At 38.8% G+C, this 23,011-nt stretch overlaps 1 protein-coding gene across 3 annotated transcripts in view; it reads left to right on the top strand.

Annotated features, from left to right (window-relative positions):
• The window catches only part of COCH (cochlin), a 382,700-nt gene that overhangs the window by 294,950 nt on the left and 64,739 nt on the right, over nucleotides 1-23,011 (top strand). For all 3 annotated transcript variants that reach the window (XM_044073810.1, XM_044073808.1, XM_044073809.1), the window contains exon 9: nucleotides 22,070-22,173. In XM_044073810.1, coding sequence (XP_043929745.1) covers nucleotides 22,070-22,173 — 104 coding nt within the window. The remainder of the gene's footprint in view (nucleotides 1-22,069; nucleotides 22,174-23,011) is intronic.

Below are 23,011 nucleotides of genomic sequence, written 5' to 3'. Positions count from 1 at the left end.
AGATACAAACAATTTAGTAAAGTATATATAGTAAATACAATTATTTATAAGATTGATGAATTGATATACCATATACAATGTTTTATCAGAGATATTCTAGAGTTGTGGCAGTTAGGGCAAACAAGAAGAAGTTAGGTAGAAGCAGATAATGGGTGGGGGGAAGAAGGGTAACATAGTGAAAGAGTGTAGAGAAGGACAGAGTAGGGGAATATCTACAGTAATGAGTTAGCCCTGAGTGGACAATGAGCATAGGCATAACTCAGGTAGATAATGCTTTAGCTGAGTTTTGAATAATTTAGTATTTTGTTTGTCTAAGTGCTGGGAGTGTAGATTTCCATACTTTTGCCGTACAGAAGGAGTACAGCAGTGTATCTCCAGAGGAGTGTTGGACTTACAGTCAGAAGCAACTTGTCAGTGGAACATAATGGTCCATTTGAGTTGTACAACTGGAATAAATTGCTTATGTTTTGGCACTTTTCAGGGAGTTCTAGCTATAGCATGTTGCAAATGATTTTTTTCTAGTGAAAATATATAGGTTTTTTTTTTATTTCTCATGTAATAACATACAGAAACATACTGAGCAGAAGTTCAAACAACATTCACAGTGTGGGTAGTCACTAACTGTGAGCGAGGAGGGAGTGTCATTGCTCATGCCACACTGACAGTGTGGGTAGTTACTAACTGTGAGTGAGGAGGGAGTGCCATTGCTCATGCCACACTGACAGTGTGGGTAGTTACTAACTGTGAGTGAGGAGGGAGTGCCATTGCTCATGTCACACTGACAGCATGGGTAGTCACTAACTGTGAGTGAGGAGGGAGTGGCATTGCTCATGCCACACTGACAGCGTGGGTAGTCACTAACTGTGAGTGAGGAGGGAGTGTCATTGCTCATGCCACACTGACAGCGTGGGTAGTCACTAATTGTGAAAGGGGAGGGTGTGTCATTGCTCATGCCACACTGACAGCATGGGTAGTCACTAACTGTGAGTGAGGAGGGAGTGTCATTGCTCATGTCACACTGACAGCGTGGGTAGTCACTAACTGTGAGCGAGGAGGGAGTGTCATTGCTAATGCCACACTGACAGTGTGGGTAGTCACTAACTGTGAGCGAAGAGGGAGTGTCATTGCTCATGTCACACTGACAGTGTGGGTAGTCACTAACTGTGAGCGAGGAGGGAGTGTCATTGCTCATGTCACACTGACAGCGTGGGTAGTCACTAACTGTGAGTGAGGAGGGAGTGTCATTGCTCATGCCACACTGACAGCGTGGGTAGTCACTAATTGTGAAAGGGGAGGGAGTGTCATTGCTCATGCCACACTGACAGCGTGGGTAGTCACTAATTGTGAAAGGGGAGGGTGTGTCATTGCTCATGCCACACTGACAGCATGGGTAGTCACTAACTGTGAGTGAGGAGGGAGTGTCATTGCTCATGCCACACTGACAGTGTGGGTAGTCACTAACTGTGAGTGAGGAGGGAGTGTCATTGCTCATGCCACACTGACAGCGTGGGTAGTCACTAATTGTGAGAGGGGAGGGTGTGTCGTTGTTCATGCCACACTGACAGTGTGGGTAGTCACTAATTGTGAGAGGGCAGGGTGTGTCGTTGCTCATGTCACACTGACAGTGTAGGTAGTCACTAATTGTGAGAGGGGAGTGTGTGTCGTTGTTCATGCCACACTGACAGTGTGGGTAGTCACTAATTGTGAGAGGGCAGGGTGTGTCGTTGCTCATGCCACACTGACAGTGTAGGTAGTCACTAATTGTGAGAGGGGACTGGATGGAGTGTTGTTATTCATGCCACACTGACACTGTGGGTAGTCACTAATTGTGAGTGGTGAAGGAGTGTCATTGCTCATGCCACACTGACAGTGTGGGTAGTTACTAACTGTGAGTGAGGAGGGAGTGCCATTGCTCATGCCACACTGACAGTGTGGGTAGTCACTAACTGTGAGTGAGGAGGGTGCCATTGCTCATGTCACACTGACAGCGTGGGTAGTCACTAACTGTGAGTGGTGAAGGAGTGTCGTTGCTCATGGCACACTGACAGTGTGGGTATTCACTAATTGTGAGTGGTGAGGGAGTGCCGTTGCTCATGTCACTAAAGTTCTTTTAGAGAGACACAGTGGTGGATTCGATAGCTGTGGTTTGAGGCAAATTTGGTATTTTGTTATAACACTGCTCTAGTGAGGAAAGTAAGGTGGAATGCAGGTTAAGTATGGAGTGGCATAAAGAAGGGGAGAAAGAAGGAAAGAAAATGTTGTGGTTGCTCTGGATTTGTCTGTTAAGTTGGTTTGAGTGTATAGAGGGTCCTAAGTTTTGGTTTGTATTTTTTTGCTTGCTTTATGTGATGATCGAATTTCGGACTGTAATCAGAGATGACACCTAATAGCTTGATGCTGGCTACTAGCACTATTTTCACATTATTGGATGAGGTTATGATAAATTGCTCTTTGTAGGAAGCTAATTGCTTTGGGGTGAGTAGGATCAGTTTTTTCTTTATTTTTTTTTTTTTTGGAATGAGTAACAATGGTGAGACTGTTAGTCAAGTCTCAGTGGAAGTAAGGGATCCCTGCATTAGGTCTTGTAGTTTTTCTAGATTATTATAAGAACAGATCAGATTAGTTTAGAGTCACCTGCATATTGTATGATGGATTCATGTTTAGTTGCAAAGTGTAGATCATTGATGAAGATACTGAACCAAAGGGGACGTAATATTGAGCCTTGGGGAACTCCAACTGTTACAGGGAAAAAGGAGGAGATATCGATTTGCTATTTAAATACCTGCATCCTATCTGAGAAGTAGCTGTGAAACCAAGAGAGTGGTAATGATGAGCCTAGACCTAGTGAAAATAGTTTAAGTAAATAGTTTCTGATGGGCTATATCAAATGCCTGGGACAGATCCAATAATATCACTGAGAAAGACTCACCCTGATTTCTGTTAACGTCAACTGTAGTGATCAATTTTAGAAGTGCAGGTTAAGTGTTGTAGTGATGGTGGAACCCATGATAAGTTGGTGTAAGACAGTTGTTCTTAATAATAAAGCTCATAACTTGTATGTGAATACACTTCTTTAACACTTTTGACAGAGGGGGTAAGGTGGCTATAGGTCTATACTTAGACATTTAATTTGATTTACCTCCTTTGATTTTTTTTCCAATTTGTAGGAACATAAATGGACCCGTTTATTATGATTGACTGGGTACAATAAGGCTTATGCTGTTAGTTTAATATATTCAGCTAGTAGGTTATCTGGGGTCAGGGTTGTAGGTTTAAGTTTAAGGAAATTCTTGACTGTAGCAATATGTACTGGTTGGAAGGTAAATATATTCTGTTTTGGTTATTTTGTGGTTTGAGGTGAATTGGTGCTAAGGAGGGTGGGGTGTTAATAACAGAGGTAACTGATTATATGAACTATGTATTGAATTTGTTAGAGATACTATTTATTTATACATCAGGTGGGTTGTAATGATTTCAGTGGTTTTGGAAGATGTTTTATGGCTGACTAGAAGGCTCTAGGGTTATTTTGACACTCAGTTTATAATCTAGCATGGTAGTTCTTTTTTCATTTCTGATCTTTTTTTGGTGACATTTTTTAAGTTCTTTGTATGATTGAAGACTGGAATTAGCTCTGTGTTTCATCTAAATTTTCTGTGCATTGTCCTAGTTTTTTCAATTGTTTAGTATCGTTAGACAGCCAAGGGGCTGGGTTGACTTTAATTCTTTTCGTTCTAATGGGAGCATGACTATTTAGTGTATTCATAAATGTTTAAATGTTGAGTTAAATACTGCTCCTGCTTCATCTAGGTGGATAGTTTGCAGTACCTTCAAACTGACTGCTTTATAGTTGGAGATAAATAAGTCAGGCTGGAAGGAGAGGTTGAGAGCATTATTTATTGATGCTGCATTTTTTATAGGAATGTTGTCCCTTATAGCATAGATGGGGAGATAGTCACTTAGTACACCTGGGAGGGTGCTAGCTTTAGTAATGTGTTTAGGGTTGTTGGTCAATATCCAATCAATTGTTGTTGCTTTGTTTGTTGGTTTGTTATATCTGGTAGGTGTTGAGATGAGCGGAGAATAGCCATATAGATGGAAGGTGTTATTAGGGATTACATTATTTAGGGATAGCTAGTGAATGCTGAGATCACCAATTATGATGGTTTTTGGAGGAATGTTAGATGATGCCCAAAACAGAAATTCTTCTGTGGTGTCAATATTGTTACCAGAGGGTATGTGCATTCCTATGATACAGAGGCATTTATGCTTATTTAGTTTGAGGGATGCTATTAGCATCTCTGCATTTTTTAATTTTGAGGGGTAGAGATTAGATAGAGAGAAGCAGAGGCAGAGTTGTCTTTCTTGGAGATTATATCTATCCCTCCAGCTTTTTTCTAGTCCTATTAAGTCTTATTATACTATATCCAGAAGGAATACTTTCTTTGACCTTAGTTTCCTGTCTTAGCCATGTTATGGTGGCTACTAGAATATCAGGGCAGTGTTGAGCTATCCATGTCTGGACATCTGGCAATTTATTGCAAATGCTTCTCAGGTTGATAGTATGTAGGCATAAGTCAGATGTGCTTTTGGAGGATGGATATGGGACGGGGGTAGTTAGTTTGGTTTGAAGGGTCTGGGTCTGGATACATATCACCATGTAGTTGTAAGTGCTGAGCATAGTACAACATAAAATAGGCCTTTTAAATTTGAGTTTTGGGCATAGGCTTAGTTTCTTTAGTAGGATGTTTGTAGGTAACAGAATAGCTTTTGAAGAGGTAGGTGGTTTCAGCTGCAAAGAGAGAGGTGGAGATATAGTAAAGTGAGAGATATTGGGGAGTTGAAAATTTTAGTAGTGGTTACTTTTATAATTGTTTGATAGTAGAAGGTAATACGAGCTAGTAATGAGAGATGTAATTTTATGAGTAGCAGTATTATGAGTATCATTTTGTTAAATTGTTTTCCTCTGAACAGGAGTAGGTGAAACTAGAATGTGGAACTAAGGAATTAGATGTTCTAATAGGGTGAATTTTGATGTATCTTGGTATGGATTGTATTATGATGTGAGGGGGTGAAGTGTAGCACAGTGAAATAGCATTGGCTCACACAGTGTGAGCAGTGGGGAAAAAGAGGAAAAAATGTTAGTTTGAGATTGGATGCAGGGTGTGGGTTTGGAAAGGGTTTGTGTAAGGAGGGTGAGAAGCAGAGAAATAGAAGCAATTAAGGGAGTATTGTAGGCGTATGATAGGCAGAAAGATGTGTTTGGGCTAATTGGATTGGTTACTGATGTGGGTGGAAGGAGATGGACAACTGGAAAAGTAGAGAAGGTGGGGTGGATAGGAATTGGAGTAGGGTAGATGAGCAGAGTGAGCTTACACTTTAGTGATGTTGAACAGAGCAGGCTACAACACTGGAGTAGAAGGACTGGATAAACAATCAGTGAAAGTAGTGCCTGCACTGTACATCCTTTATTTAAAGTGCGGTCAGTTTCTAGTAGGTAAGATGAGTGCGTACATATATGGGATTATGGCACTAGAGACCATGCGCTAGTAGTCTAATGTATGATACTAGGGAGGAGAACTACTTTAAGTAATGGTGTTTTTCAGGGGAAAAATAAATAGAGCTAATAGTGGAGAGGTGAAGCCAGGCAGTAAAGAGAATTAAACATGGCCCATGGCCTGTGAATGCCTTCTGCATGATAATATAATCACTACAGAAGATCAACATAAGTCTGCTTTGTTAATTAAAAAAAAAACAGTCCAGCTGGCTTTAGCTTCTTAAGATCATGTACAATTCCATGAAGGAAGTTAGTAACTACCATACAGCTGCAGTCCTACTCAAACTATACTTAAATGCAAACAGATCATGAGCTATTGCTTATGGCATATACTACAGCATTTTCTGTTGTTGTAGTACATTAGCTTTGGTAGGTGCAGTTGGATAATTAACGTTAGCAAGGTAATTAGCAGATAAGCATCGCACAGATAAAATACATCAGCAAGAATGCATATCAAACAGCTAAAGAAAAAAATCATAGAGTGGAGGTCTGCTAGTAATCGGCATATACTAATTATCGGCAAAATCTAGTAGAATTTATATACTAGGAATATTATGTTAAATAGTAATTCAGTGACTATTACATCCTTACATTAACACAGATGAGAACTGATAGAAAAACTAATGCAACTTTCTGCAAATTAGGCCACTGAGAGTATCATTAAGGCTGTGCTAGGGAGTAATTAACTAAGAAAGAGCCTTTGAGAGCCTGGTAACCTAATGAACATAACAAACATAATACTGTTACATTGTCAGACAGTGTTTGTAGCAAAATATTAAATTCTGTTTCAGTGCATAATGGAGTACAATGTTGCACTGATCATTATTTGGTGATTTAGCACTGTTTACATCAAATATCCAGACGTAGGCATAACTTACACTCGCAGTCAGGTCTGAGGTGTCAGAACACATTAATCCAGGTGGGATAGTGTTATAAAAATGGTGTGGACTTTACAGTTATTAGTAGATTAAAACAGGCAGGAAGTTAAGAGACAATCCATTTCGTCTCCCTACAACACTGGAGTGGCAGAACTGAAGACAACAATTAGTTGTATGTAGGGCCTGCACTGTGTGTGCTTTATTTAAAGTGCAGTCAGTTTCTGGTAGGTAAAATGAGAGTGCATACACACCTGGGATTATTGCACCAGAAACTTTGAGCTAGTAGTCTAATGTACGATACTAGGGAGAACTACTTTAAGTAATCGACTATTTCTGGGGCCATTTTTTTTTTTATTGGTTCCCTTGCTTAGTTTGTTCTATTGTCTTTTTCTGTTTAGGTTTAGTTTAGATTAGTTGGCATCAGTGTCAGCTGCAATCCTGCCAGTGATTACAACAAAGAACTTAAAAAGCTCAACAAAAACACAATAGTAGCATATGCTGCTTACTTAGGTTTGCCAGAATTACAGTGAGGTAGGCTCTTTTATGTGGGTGGTGGTCAGCACTTGTTTGCAGTTAGTCATCTTTAGTTGCTTTGTTAGTGTATCTGAAGCCATGCAAGTTGGCTATATTAGGTAATGCTTGCAGTCGGGACTGAGTTGACAGAATGCAGTAATCCAAGTGGGATAGTGTTTTAAAAATGGCCATGAGGCACCCATTTACTTAATATGTTTATTGGACGCACAGAGTAGGATCGATTGAAAAGGTAGATGGATAACCGCCTGAAGTTGTGTTGGAAGGAGGTAGAAAAACAAGAGGGAACAAATGACAGAGTTAGTCTGAAGCCAGCAACTGTCTTTGGCCTTTGGAGAGTTTCTGTTTCTATGATTGTCTATTTAATATACAAGAAATTGTTGTGTAATATAAATATTTTTAGGGTCTTTTTACATTGAGGTAATGAAAGTTGTTGAATTTCAAATGCCAGACTGCTAAATATAGACACTGGCATTTTAACAGTGGCAATATTGTCTAAGTTTAATTATGACGGTACCTATGGTACTTAGATCAGCTTTGGCAGGTTTCCAATCGTGGTTGATTAATGTTGTGTAAATGACCAGAATTTTTAATTTGCATTTCTACATTATTAAAGGTAAAGTCAAGTCCTTCCACAGGGCTGTGTTGCTGAGTTCAGTTACATAAGCATTTATGTTGTTTAGCTTTAAAGTATGAAAGTGCTTATGCTGCCTATTTTAAACATGCTATCAGTAACAGATGATTACTGGTTTATAACTGATCTGAATTTTCTGAAATCTGCATTTTTAAATATTGCCATTTCTTAAGTGTTCTACAGTAGTCGGCAAGAATTAAAAAGTGAAATCTGTAATTTTTATATCTAAATCATAACAATCCACATTTGAAGGCAAGGGAAGGCTTTGAATATCTAATGCCTACAGGTTTATTACAAATGCTAATCTTTCTTAATTCTGTCTGTATAAAAGAAGCCATGTCAGCTTCCCCATAACAAAGAGCAGAAAAAAAATAAACTCTACTAAGATACATAAGTATAAAATAAAATCAAGAATGCGATTCTGCAAGTTTTTTACTGCATCTCAGTCCTGATGTACACGACAGCACACTGCCTCCAGTACATATAGTTTAGGCCTCAGCCTATATGTAGTAACAGAAATTTTGTCTTGCCTGGTAATATCACAATATAAACACATTCTTGATATGGGCTGCATGCTGCACCCCAAGCAGAAGTTGCATATGTACACCCAAGGCAAACTGTTCATAATGCAACTTGGCATTCGGGTACACTGTAATGGCTGGGTATACTTAATGCAAACTTTGTATAATATAGCTTGCCATCCTGATACATTCTAATGGCTATGTTGACATACTTTTGAAAACTGTCAATGTAGGATTATATCTCAGAAATAGTTTGACATCTGCAGCTGCCTCCATGTTCCCCAGAAGATAGCCACCTTTTGCATGCCTCATTCAAGTTATATTGTGATGAAATAAAAGAACAACTTGACAAAGAAAAGAAATATACATGCACTGCTCCCACCTACAAAAAGACATAGTAGTTACTTCCCGTTGCCTTTATCTACAAACTTCTCCCCAAATAGATAGTCATGTCTGGTGATCAACGACGCTGTGTAAGCACCAAAGTGGAAGAAATAATGGCCACAATAATGTCTTTCAATTTGCTGATACAGCCTTCTCAACCACACTTCACTTGCTTTAATGAATAAATTAAAAAATGACTTAATCATACTGGACCTGTATGTACCGTTTCCATTCCACAGATACATATCTGGCTTCCTATCAGCAAAGTAAAGTAAAAAGTATATACTTGCAAGAGAAGTACATTCTATCCAGTAGAGTGAGGATTTGCCTCATAAGTGTCTTCTCAAATGATTACAAATTGCTTAGCAAGTACTGAGGCCATTTGCTCATAGAAACCAGTCTGAAGTGCTTAACGTACATAGTAAGAGGACATGGACTGGCCACCCATGTCATGTTATTGTAATAGAGATGTGGAGGTGAGAAACCATGGAAAGAACAGCATAACCACTCATCTGCCCCCCCCTTACTCATGAAGAAAGCATCTTGACTGGAAAGGTGCCTGCCCCATGACCCTGCCCCCATACCAGGAAGCCTGATGTTTGGTTGTAGCTTCTGAAAAAATATTAAGGTGCTAGTTGGTAACCCTTAAAACAATAATTAAAGTCACTTTACCAGGTAGGTATCTCATAAGGCAGCATAAACAACAGCACTCAAAATGAGGAATGTAAAGGAACAACAAAGCAGGATTCACCAAGCTCGATTTATTCTCAAAGATACAAAAAAACTCTGACGTCTCGGCCTTCGCCTTCCAGGAGTATAGGTATCTCATAAGGACTGGCAGCTTCTGTTAGTGTGAAGTTGGAATGGGGTGGTCTGAAAACTTAACATTATGCAATGGATGGGTCTATACATAATATACCTGCACACGCACACACCTTTTTTTAATAATTATGCGGATTTATCTGTAAAACAGAAGTGTTTAGGAGAAGAGACATACCTTGTGCAGTTTCAAAGTACTTTTGGTAATCATTTCCTTATTAATTCTGGGCAGGTCTAAGAACATGCCTCATTCTGTAGAGCATACACTTCCTGTGTACATCGCTGTGATGCAGACAAACTGGGTATATTTCATACTGTCATTTCTTAGGAAGGATTCTGAACTGTCAAATGGGTTTGTAAAGAAAATAGTGAAATCGCTGAAGTATACTTCCTCTGTTTACAGTAATGAAATCATACAATATTGAATTCCTTTAAATCAGCCATGATGGTTAGCCTTCTATATAATGAAAAAACAGCCACAAGGAAACACTGTCTAATTTTATTAAAAAAGCTTGATCCCTAGGATTGTAACACCTGTACTAAAAAATCTGGACAAAGCCAGAAATGATGGGGGGGCAAATGGCCAAAAATAGGGACAGATTTTAAAACTGGCTCCTGTAAACTTAGAAAGTTTCTATAACAACAGATATTGAATTAGTATGTATTTTCTGAAGGATTTGAAGTCTGAAACTTCAAATGTATGTCATTATTTAGTATTATTTAGTGACTGCAAACCCCAATAGTTTGCCAGAAAACTGCAAATTTTATGAAGAACAGACCAAAAAATATGAGGCAAAAATCTGAACATTCGGCAAAAATCTGTTCAGTTGAGAGGTATCTTAACACCTGAAGTCCCACTACCTCCATGTTTAAATAAAGGCTGTGAATACATCAGCCAAGAGAACTCATTCCACCCCACCACTGTAACTTCCTACAGACCCCTCAGTACTCCTTGTTGGCCTAGTTCCTTTCACCTCAAGCTACTGATGTGTGGGTAGACTCAGTTTAGATAATACATGCACCCATTCTTACAATATTAAAAGAAGACAAGGGCCAGTTTTTAGTCATTCTAGTTGCACCTTGTTTCTTTGTCTTATGCCAGTGTATACATGCTAGATATACTGCAGTAACCAATACTGCAATACAAAGGTTGAAAATGTAAACATTTTAGTTGTTGCCTTGGCTTTCCACCCTCTTTAGTTTATTTTTGTTATTTAAAAATAGATAGATAGATACATAGATAGATAGATTAGATAGACAGATAGATAATTTAAAATAACATTACTGCATGCCAGGGTAAAACTGTATCCTGAGATGGTGGAACTTCCAGTATTAGCTTGTGTAGTTGTGCATTACATCCAGCAGTATGCTGGTACAGAATTAACATTTATTCTCATACTTGTAGCTATCTACTTGTTTGTTAAAACAAACCACCCCCTTGATCTGTATACACATTTTTATTACTAGGATTTTTATCAATTGATTTTTTAGTGCTATATTAATATTTTTTTTAAATATTTTTAAATATTAATACAATATTGATTGATTTTTATTTGTGATTAGGCAGATGTCACACGCATTCATTAGCGTTTCTTACATAAATATGTTTAGTTTGATTTTAAGTTAGTTCTGAAGTCCTATGGATGAACGTGCTTAACTGTTGCCTGCTAAATAAACATTTCATTATATTTATACTTTCTTATTGGCTGGTGGTGTCTGACTGGTTATACAGCCTTTTGCTTTGATCTTTGTGTTGTATTTTGGGCTGTTTTTGTCTCAGCTTTTTTTGGTTTTAAAAACAAACCAACCCCTTGATTAACTAAAACTACAAAGCAGCTCATGCAACTTAAAGATAAAGCCTGGAAGTCATGGCTACAAACCAAAACAAACAGCCCTGCAACAATGTAGGCAGTTAAAGAACCATAGCAAATCATGCATCAATCAAGACAAGAAAAGCTTATTATAGCAACACCCAAAATTCATCATCAGTCAATACAAAAAGCTTCTGGAATTCAATAAATACATTGCCTAATCCTGGAAAACTAACCCAACGCAGTTCATCCCCAACCAGTAACCTCCAAAGCATTGCTTCACAGTTTAGCTCACATTTTATAGATACAGTAACCTCCTTCCTACAAAAGAAAACTACTACAAATCCAATCATGCCACCTCAGTCACTGTGGTCACAAGAGGCCTTCACACCCACTCCAGTGCCAACATCTACATTTAAAAAATACCCACACTCCCTTAAGACAACGACCACTGCCCCTGACCAACTTCTATCTGAATAGTTTAAACTCACTGCAGATCATAGCTCTCAACCTCTTGGCACAAAAAAATCTAGACAAAGTCAAAAATTTTAAATCTTGCTCTTATAAACTTAGAATGTTGCTAGAATACAAGGTCTTATGTTGCCGCACATTTTCTGAAGAATGTGATGTCTGAAACCCCAAATGCTTGCCATTATATAGTGAATTCAATCCTCACTGATTTGACACAAATCCAGAAAACCGGAAATTTTATAAGGAACAAAAATATGAGGCAAAAATATGAACATTCTGTGAAAATCTGGACAAGAAAAATATGTCCCCACCTTAGGGAAAAAAATCTTATACAGTCATCATCAACCCTCATTTTCCCATTTTCTATATGGGGTCAGGATGTCATGTCAGCTGTCACCATTTTTCTATTTAGTGCCACTCTCCTAAATTCTTTGCCACTCATGCCTGACTTTCACAGGTCTTCTCTCACACAATCTATCCACCCCTTTGCTGGATGCCCCAGTTTCCTCTTGCCTTCTTCCTGTCTGTCCCAAATCTTCTTCCCCAAATGGTCTTCTGCTTTTCTGCACATGTGCATGAACCACAGTAATCTGTTCTCTTTTTCCTTTTCTGCAATTGGAGCTACTTTGGCTTCTGCTCTGATGTCCTAACTTCTTTGTCTGTCCCACATTGTGCATCCTACTACCCATCTCAGACACTTGAGCTTCATCACCTCTAGCTTCCTCAACTGCTCTGCCTTTACTGCCCAGTTTTCTGTACCATACAGTAGTACTGTGTGGACCACTGCTTTGTGCACCTTACTTTTCCACTTCTTTGGCATTCTTCTGTCATACATTGTCCCTAACATTCTGTGCCAGTTGGCTGTGGACCCTCTCATTCTAGCTTTGACCTCCTCATTCAGACTTCCCTTCTCCTCAACCACCCCTCCTAGGTACTTGAATCTGTTAACTTGGTTCCATTATTTTTCCTTCTATTTCAGTTCTCAGTCTCTTCTGAACTCTGTAATTTGCTGCCTATTACACCTGTCCTAACCTGTACTCGTTTCATCCCATGTACCTTCAGTTTTGCATTCCATTCTCTGTCCTTTGCTGAAAATCTTGTTCAAAGTTTGCCAGTAATGCCATATCATCTGCATACAGCAACTTTCTTGATCCACCCCCCCCCCCGATGTGTTTGCTAATGTAGTCCATCAGCAGTATGAACATCAGTAGGTTCAGAGCTGAACCCTAGTGCACACCCACTCCCACTGGGAACTCCCACTGTTAGACCAAACACTATTCATACTTGAATTATTGGGTCCTTGAACATAGCCTGCACTAATTCTACCAATTGTTCTGGGACTTAGAACCACTGCAAGACAGCCCAAATCAGCTTTCTTGGGAACTTGTCATATGCTTTCTCCAAGCCTAGGAATGCCCAGTTGGACTCTTTCCTCATCTCTAGCCTCTTCAAAACTATCTGTCTAAATGTAAACATCAGGACAGTTGTGCTGCGTCCTGATCTGAATCTGAACTGCTCATCTCCCATCTTACTTATCAATCACCCTCTCCAGAACATTCATATGATGTGACGGGAGTCTGATATTGCTGTACTACCTATAGTTGTGGATGTCCCCTTTGTTCTTGAACACTGGCAGTAGTATGTTACTCTCCAGTCATCTGGGATATGCCTTTCTCTCCACACTGCTATGTGTACCCTCAGGAGCCATTTCTCCCCTATCTCACCCAGTATTTTTATCGTATCTGCTGTGATCTCACCTGAGCCTTCTGCTTTCCATGACTTTATTTTCTTTAGTGCTGTTCTTACTTGTATGGTGGGCTCCTCTCATTGTAGGCTGTGTCTGGGCAGTACAGCTTCTGTGGGGATTTCTTCATTCAGAGGCTGCTGGAAGTACCTCCATCTGTCTTTAATGTCCTGTGGATTTGTTGATGGCATTCCTTATGAAGGGTGTCTAACTATCTTCTTTATCCCTCTGTCTTTGCCTTGCAACCTGATATCGTTTATTCATGCCATCCACTGACTTACTTTTTATAAGCTGGTGGAGTGCCTCTGATAACTTGTTCTTTGCTATTGCAACTCCTTACTTAGTGTCTTTGTTAGTCAGCCAGTATACCTTCGTAGCCTGGTCTATCTTTTCTATCTCCCACTTTTTCCCGCACTCCTTCTTTCATCAATGACTTCCTGGACTTCTCCATTCTACCACCAGCTTTCCTTATGTACCTTATTTCCATATGTGGCACAGCCGCATATCTGTTTTGTAGTCCTTACACATACTGTTTTGAGGTGCTACCTTTCTTCTTCAACTCCATCTATTTCCTCTTCCTCTTCTTCTTGAGGTGCTAGGGCTCTGAGTACTGCCTTGAACTGTTGTGCTTTCTCTCCAGTCATCTTCTAGGTCTTCAGCCTGGTTTCTGTTGACTTTAGAGCCTTCTCTGCTCACTGCCTGAAACTGATTGTGGCAACAAGTGGTTTGTGCTGTTGCCCAACTGTTTCACTTGGATGACTTTGCAATTGCTGATTCTACTCCACTGCCCTTTCCTTACTAGGAGGAAGTCCACCTGAGTTGCATGTTGGCCAGTCTTGTATGTGATCTTGTGACTGTCTCTCTTTCTGAACCATGTGTTGGCTACTATCATTTGTGAAACAGTGGGCTAAAATAACCTTTCCACCTTTATTCCTGTTGCTCCACCCAGGACCTAGGCAGTCCTCTTATCCTGTTTTGTCTGTCCCAATATGTGCACTCAGGTCACCCATTATTAACACCAATTCATGTTGTCCTGCTTTATCAAGTAGGTCCTGCAACTGCTATCTGAATGCACTTTTTTCCTCACTATCAGAACCCTGTTGTTGGGCATAGGCTGAGATTATGAATACTGCCCTGTCCTTGCACTGGAGTCTGATTGCCATGTGTCTGGCACTAATTCTGATGATATCCCTCATTGATTTTTAAAGTCTCACCCTCACCACAATTCCCACACCATTTCTAGCCTGTCCTACTGAGTAGTAGTCTCTGGATCCCACACCAAGTGGCTTTGCTGCACTTTCCTTCCATCTTGTCTCTTGGATACATAGGATGTTCAGTCATCTCCTTAACATCACACCATCCTCTTCCAAGATGCATCCTGTCAGTGAACCTGCATTGATTGTAGAAATTCTTAGTTCATGTTTGGCAGGTTGATTGGTTTAACATTACCAGCTTTTGTTCAACAAAGCTATCCCAGGTAACCCACACTGGGCAACTGGACACCAGACAGCCAGCAGATTGTTGACCCAGGGCTGCTGAGCTTTATGGAAGGCATACACTGGCCAGTAGGACACATGCATTCCTCCCATTATTAACATGTGTCCCTGTCATAAGTCGGATCCTCAACCCACTTATCACTGGTAAATGTCCATGCCCATTGGTGACATTAGTCAACATGACTGAATCACCTAGAGCCATATTTTACACTATCAAGTGACTTGCCCTGACATGGTATGCAGTGTGTGTGATCTGTGTTTCCCACTGCCTCTGGAATTACTATTTTAACTGTAGCCTCCAAACAGTCTTCATGCCTCATGAATGGAGAAAGGGCAACAGTCATCCCTCTGCACAAACGTGGGCCATATGCAGACCCTGGAAACTACAGACCCACAAGTCTCACTAGTCTTATATGTAAAACCATGGAAAGAATTATCATGGAGATGATCAACAGGGATATAATAAACCTCCAGACACTGGACCCAACCCAGTTTGGTTTTGTCAAGGGCAGATCATGCCTACTCAACCTGGTGGATTTCTTTGAGAAGCAGTGGATGAGGGCAAAGTCATCCACACTGCATACCTTGACCTGGCCAGGGCATTTGACACAATACTCCACTCGGGCATTGTTGAAAAATCCAAGAAGTTATGTACAAACCCATATGTCACACAGTGGATAGCCAACTGGCTCACAGACAGGACCCAGGAAATTAGAATTGGGAAGTCCACCTCTACAAAGAGGCCAGTCACAAGTGGAGTCCCTCAGGGATCAGTACTAGGACCTCTCATTTTTGGCATTTACTTCTCAGAAGTCAAGACCAATGTTAATGGTCTGTAGTTAAATAAATTTGCAGATGATTGCAAATTAGGAGCTGTCATTGAATCTCACACTGATACAACTGTTCTACAGGAGGGGCTGACACAGACAACTGGTGTCAGAACCATGGACTAAAACTAAATGCCAAGAAATGCATAATAGTATCCTCTGGGAAGTTATCAATCCCTGATAACTACCATATTGACAACACACCCATTAGAGTTGACCCAGTAGTCAAGGATTTAAGAACACACACAGATAGTAATCTAGCCTTTGATCATCACGTGTCTACAGTGGTGAGGAAATCATTCTATGTTGCGGAACTTATTAACAAAGGTATGGCATCTAAGTCCAAGGAAGTCATTGTTCCACTGTATTCAGCATTCATCAGCCCTATCATTGAGTACAATGCCCCCTTTATGTTCCTAACCAGTCATATCCAACAACTGGAATGTCCACAGAGGTTCCTCACTAAAAGAATACAGGTCTTAAGTAAAATATCCTATGCAGACTGCCTCAAGGCTCTGTCTATACAGGCCTTAAGTAAAATATTATATGCAGACTGTCTCAAGGCTCTATCTCTGTAGTCTGTTTCCTACAGGCTTTTGAGGGGAGATCTATGCCTGGCATACAGGGCATTGTCAGACCCCAATCTGATGCACCTCCTGCATATCCACAAAACAAACAGCACCAGAATTACCCATTCTAAAGATTTAAACCTTGCCTGTGATATAAATAGGACCTGCTGGAAAGATAGGTATGTATTTCAGAGACTGCCCCATCTATGGAACAGGCTCCCCATCTATGTGAAGCAGAGTTCCTCCCTAACTCAATTCAAGTGCAACTTGGACAATTGGATGGGAAACCAGAAATTCATCCCTGGTTTGGCACCTATGTCTCTAATGGATGCAAGTAACTTGTAAATGGTTCATCTCCCAGGCCCATGCTTACACTTATCAAGGGCATCAGAATTTGTCAGAAATTTGGGATGCATGGCTAGGCTTAAAAAGGCCCTTGTGGTCATTAACCTAGTAAACACCTATGAGCCTATGAGGATACTGTGCACAATAGTAGATGCCCATAGCAGTTGGTTTATACAACTTTTCCCCTATAGGGCAGCATATAGAGTCTGTGCAGCTGTCCACAGCTGCATTCTTTTTGGTGAGCTTGAGATGGAAGCATGTTTTTCAGCATTGGGAGGGACCCTACAAAGACACAGGGAGAACATGTAAACTCCAAACAGGCATTGGCTGGAAGTCAGATTCAAGCCTTGTACATTGGGAGGTGAAAACCTTAACTATTATGCCAACTGGTCAAAATCTTATATAATACCCTCCATAAAGGTGGCTCATCATCTGAGCTCACAAACTATAGACCATTCCCCATTCTGTCACCATTATCCAAAATCATGGAAAGATGTCTTCACTCTGAACTTACTACATATATTACTTTTCATAACCTCCTCTCACTCCCTCAGAGCATGGTTTCAGACCCAGTCAAGGTGCAATCATTGCCCTTCTAAGATTCACAAGTATAATAAAGCACAATAGAATTCAGGTCTTCTAAACTCAGCCCTATTTCTGGATCTACCCCAGGCATTTACCGCAGTTACTCATCAAATTTCCTAACTATAATCTCTTCCTATGGCTATCATCCATGTCGCTTAACTGGTTTCTTTGTTACCTGACTGATTATCCCAAGCAGTGAAATGTCAAGATGACGTTTCCTCTTTCCCTCCCATATACGTTGGAGTCCCACAAGACTCCATCCAGGGACCACTACAGTTTAACTTATTTATTAACAACCTAGACAAAGCAGCCCAAGAGATCACCGCAGAACAATACACCGTTACTCCACCCTAATATGTGATGCTAGGACACTTCCCACGGTCCAAATGCTCAGCCAGAAACCCTTCTCCACTGTAGAAGACTGGCTCGACAACTTATAAGTCCTCCCAAATTAAAAAATAATTAATCTACTACTGTTCACCCCCAACGCTCTCTTCCCACAAAAACTATCTTTAATATACTATTATCTAGCAAGACCAATATAGAACTGGTATCCCACATTAAGTATAACCACTTGAAATTTGATATCCACCTTCAGCAAGCCATAAAGAAGACACATCAAAGCTAGTCCGCTGTAGAGTTAAAACACTACCTTACTGAATATGCTAGACAAAATATAGCCACTTCTTTTCTGCTCCCCACACTATTCTATGCCTCTCGTATCCTAATTTCTCAACTCCTATTAGCCAAACAAGAGCAATGCTACAAAAAGTAGCCAATTTTGCAACCAACCAGCAGTACCAATTACAACTGCCTTCCTCTAAAACAACTAAATTGGCTCAAACTAAATAATTCTGTATTGTATTCACAAGTAATTCTAATCTTCAATATACTGCACAACCCTGAATAATTCCTATCTCTTTACTCCATCATTCTTTACAACATTCAGTACTATGCTTGGTTTTCTCACCTATATTTTTTGAACTGTTCGTAATCATATGTGATATAAACCTCATCATTCTTTGTAACGCTTTGTGGCTCATATTTCCAATGCTTTTCAGCTACTCAAGTATTCTAATGTTTGCACAATTCACAGTGCAACAGTCTTGCCACATTATTATGTCTCTCAGTATGTAGGCCCTCTGCCTTTAGTTTATCACATCCAGCAACTCTCTTCTTTTAGAGAACCTGCATTTGTCTGTTTCTCCCACATGCTCAAAGGACTTTGTAAACCAATGCGTATGTAGTCCACTATCCTTGGCCTGTCAGTATTAACCTTTCATCTTCTGATTTAAATTCACCTGTCCTTAACCATTCCTGCATCAGATCCTGATTGACACGAGGTTGCTCCAAGAGTTTTCTGGATTTGCAACTGTATTTAAGTCTTTTCCACATGTCTTGCCTTTTCATCTGATCCTTTTTATATTAATTTTTTGTTTTTTGGCACATTCAGTTACTGCCTGATTTTTGTCTACTTTTGGTTTGATTTCCATTCCCACTGGACACCACTGTGCTTCTGCTAAACTAAACAGGGAAGTCATCTTATACTTGTTATCTTCATGTTTTAAACGTTTCACTATTTTGGGATCCGGTGAGGTCAGCAGATAATGTATGCAGTCGTAAAATTGCAGATCTGTACATGTAATCAATTTAGAGGAAGTCTATACCTCCTTCAGAACGAGGACTGTATAAACTTGGTATATACTGATTTTTATTTATCATTTGATAAGCGTGAAGCATTTTTCTTGTTTTCCTGTCTAACTGATCCAATATCTTTTGGGACCAGTTAATCCTTCCAAAACTATAAGTTAGAACAGGAAGTGCAAATTGGTTTATAGCTTGGACTTTATTCCTAGATGTCAGGGCTGGTTTTGGTATTCATTTTAGTCTACTGAGTTTTGTTTGCATTAGTTCATGTTTTATTGTCAATCCTTCATCAGTTCCCAGATATTTATACCACCTCCTGCTCAAGTTCCTTTATATCGCATTCCTGTCCCAGACTGAAGTTTTCTTAGTGCTGCAGGTTTCCTGCTTTAAATGGCAGCTTGCACATTTACCAAGACCAAATGACATTCTTATATCATCTGAGAAAGTTTTGACCAATTTTGCTTTCAGCTCCTCATCTGATGAATTATATAGTTTTAAGTCATCCACTAAAAAATAAATGTGATTCTGATTCTAATTCTGATTCTGATTCTAAAAAGAAGATGAGAAGTCTTTACAATTTGTTGTTTTCTGGGAGCTAAATTGTAACCATGACCTAATCTATTAAGTAGACAGCTTAATGGGTTAATGGCAAGACAAAAGAGCAGTGTTGACAGAGTCACCCTGAAATATCCCCATTTGAATTTTTATCCCTGGGATAATAAATTGTCCTTTATCATGGCTTAGCTGCAAAGTGATTTGCCATTGTTTCATGGTGACTGTAATGTAACAGATCAATACAGGGTGTATATTATACATCTGTAAGCACTCTATTATCCATGAATGTGGGATGCTGTCAAATGATTTTTTTGTAATCTGTCCATGCCATACTTAGATTCTTCCCTTTGTCACAATTCTGCATTGTGACATTAACAACAAATGATAATTTGTTCCATATGACTTTCTTCTGTCACCGTTTTACTCTGTTGCCATGATTAAGTTTTCTTCTAAATTACTATAAACTCTGTCAGCATCAATTTCCAGCATATAGTTTATACGTGGTCAGAAGGCAGGTTTAATGGCCAGTATAAAAGTACTAAATAACCAGGAAATTTATATTTTGAGAGGAATGGTTGGATAACTCTGACCTCCAAAGTGGAAAGTTCTTGAGGTAATAATTATGTATATACATTTCAAGTAGTATAATTTCCATGTAATTCTTATATATTAGTTTTTATAGCTGTCTAATGGGCCCAGGCAGAGTGTAAATGGTTCATCTTCCAGTCCCTTGTTTACACTTACCAAGGGTACCAGAACTTGTCAGAGATGTGGGATGCATAACTAGGCTTAAAATGACCTTGTGGTCATTAGCCTAGTACATATATATGAACCTACAATTCAACAAATTAGCGTTATTTTATATATTGTTTTTGGTCATGAGAAACAAAGTGGATGGAAGCAGAGTTCTTTAGTTTTTTGTTATGGAAGTTATTTCTATTTTATAACCTCATTTCCTTTATGATGTTAAGAAGATTAGTTGTTAAAAATTAGTTTCCTTTATAGTTAGTTTTATGTTTAATTTGAAATGATATAATTTGAAATGACATTACTTACAAAATAGTGTTTGAACTTGCAAACCCTCTTTGTCACACATTGGTCTGTTGCTTTTTTATTTACCTCAAGGTATTTGTCCTACCTACATAAGCAACACAGTCTAACAAAGTATGTGAAGAAGGCACGGCAGAATAACAAAGTTCTTCTGTTCACATAAACAAGTGCTTTCCATGTATTATGTTAACTTGAAAGGTATTCCTTCTGTTATTTACAGAAGGCTGAAAAAAAGCTTTTAAGATTTGTAGAAGAGAGAGACATGTATGGTGATAAGAATTCAGAGATGCTTTTCTACAGAATCATAATCTTTCCTCTATTGCAAATATATAAATTTAACTTATAAATCTTCATTTTATAGTAATACACTAACACCTTCTGTGCTAATCAATTAATGACTGCACTCATTTCATTAACTGTACCTCTGCTTTTCCTTCTTCTTTCCGAACTTTCTCTTTCCTCATCAGCTCTTAGGCTGATATAGTTTTCTGTCAAACTGCTAATTTAACAGTTTGGAAATTATAAAACTAATTTACAGTTACTTACCTACACTAATCCAGCAGCATTAGAGCTAGAACCCGGAATGACATAACAGGTCCATGCCCTCCTATGAATATTAATGGCGTAAACACGGCTTACTACATTTAGTCTTCTGCATTCAGAAGGAATATTTTAAAAAATATATATTTTAATGGATGGGTGCACAATGACTTTTGTTTTTTGTATAAAAAGTGTTTGCATATTGATGCATGCAAACACATTTTTATAAAAAAACAAAGGTTGTTTCATACCTTTAGATATGATCTTTAAGAAGCCGCAATATAATTTATGGCTTCTTAAATGAATGCCAATATTCCCTTTGTACCCCACATGCAACTGCAGATTGCACCCCCTAACAACTTGCACTTGGGGCAGCCAACCACTTTGCCCCCTTCCCCCATTAATGCATGTTAGAGAACTGATTATATTGTTTGTGAAGTTCATTGTTGTTTATTGTGTGTCATGAAAGTTAGATTTAAAATTCAGTTGAAGCTGAAGAAGAGAGGAGGAGATGGATGTTTTGTTTTCTTGTGTTAGTGTATATGAAATGCATGCAAAATGTGCTACAGTAATGTTATGAAAACGCTATTGTGAAGGAAGGATGTGATTGTCTTCATTAATTCTTGTGTTATGATAATGTGAACTCTGAAATTATTTATATAAATAAGTACAGGTGATAAAGTGTCAACCCTCAAAATGCTCAGATTCTTCTGGAAATCTTTAAATTGGTATTTTTGCATTTGTTTGAATGAGCTTAATTTCACTGTGATCATGGAATTGAGCATTCAGTATGATGTTTTAGGTAAAGTTTGATTCTGTGAAATTTTGGTTAATCATGATCCTAGTGAGTGCAAGTCAGTAAACTACAATCCTGTACTAACTTATGCAATACTGATCTCATTTCATCAGAGGGCAGGACCCTTCATGTGAGGATGTGGGAACAAAGCTCATTAAACTGGAACTGTTGTCAGAATCCTGAATCGGGACAGTAGTAATCTTAGCATCTGTTAAGCACTGCAACTAAATAAAACTAATTAGAAACAATTACAAACCTTTGCCTAAAAGGCTAAATAAAAATAATCAATTATTTGTACTATTTTTCACTTAGCGAAAATCCAAAAACAGAATTTCTTCTTAAGGACTATAAAACTTCAAAAGATGTCATCTTTGCTATAAAAGAAATCAACTTCCTAGGTGGTCATTCAAATACTGGTGAGTAATGTTGAATTATTTATGAAATACAAAAAGGGTTTGATGGTGTTAGATATAACAAGTAAACATTTCATACTGCAGAAGGAGAACTGTTGTCAGTGATTTTTTTTTATTGTCAGAAACATTTAAAAAGTAACACAAATTCACTGTTCTGTTGGCAGATCTGTAACGTTTTGAGTTATCCATTCAGCATATTAATGGGTGTTGAAAATGTGTTTTAAGCTTCAGACAGATTATTTTACCTGAGTCCTGGTTCTGATTTATGTGCAAATAACCAAACATTACTGCAGCTGGTTATTTAGTCAGTGTATCACATTTGTGCAAAACTTTCCTATATTTATTTGTTTTATATGGAATGAAAGTAATCAACTCTGACTCTATTCTGTTTCAGAAATGTCTGTTCCCAATAACCAGTTTGTGCTTGCACACAAAGTATAATAATGTACTTAAACAACACTTTAAGGAGTTTTAGCTGTTAAGGAACCTTAAGAATATGAGTCCACCTCTAATGTGTTTATATGTACTATTGAAAGGTAAATTCTGGTAGCTAAGTCCATGTCAGTACCTTCTTTTGTTGCACTTTATCTATTTGAAAATACTGGAACTGCCATCATTTATCTTATTTGCTATTTATTTATTATAGAAAATCTATAATCTTCACTTTACTTGTGGAGCAGTGACATGAGCTCTTTCCACATCAGAAGAATGACTTTCTGTAACTTAATGCATTTGATGTACATTACAGGGTTAGTTCGTTGAGTCTAAAAATGTCGTAACCAAAACATCATAAGTGCAGAAGCATGAACACCCGCTACATTGCATTTCCACTCCAGGAAAG

This window comes from Protopterus annectens, chromosome 6.part0 (assembly GCF_019279795.1).
Source record: "Protopterus annectens isolate FY-2018-M chromosome 6.part0, PAN1.0, whole genome shotgun sequence".
NCBI classification, from domain to species: domain Eukaryota; kingdom Metazoa; phylum Chordata; order Ceratodontiformes; family Protopteridae; genus Protopterus; species Protopterus annectens.
This window is presented reverse-complemented; position numbering and strand designations above follow the sequence as displayed.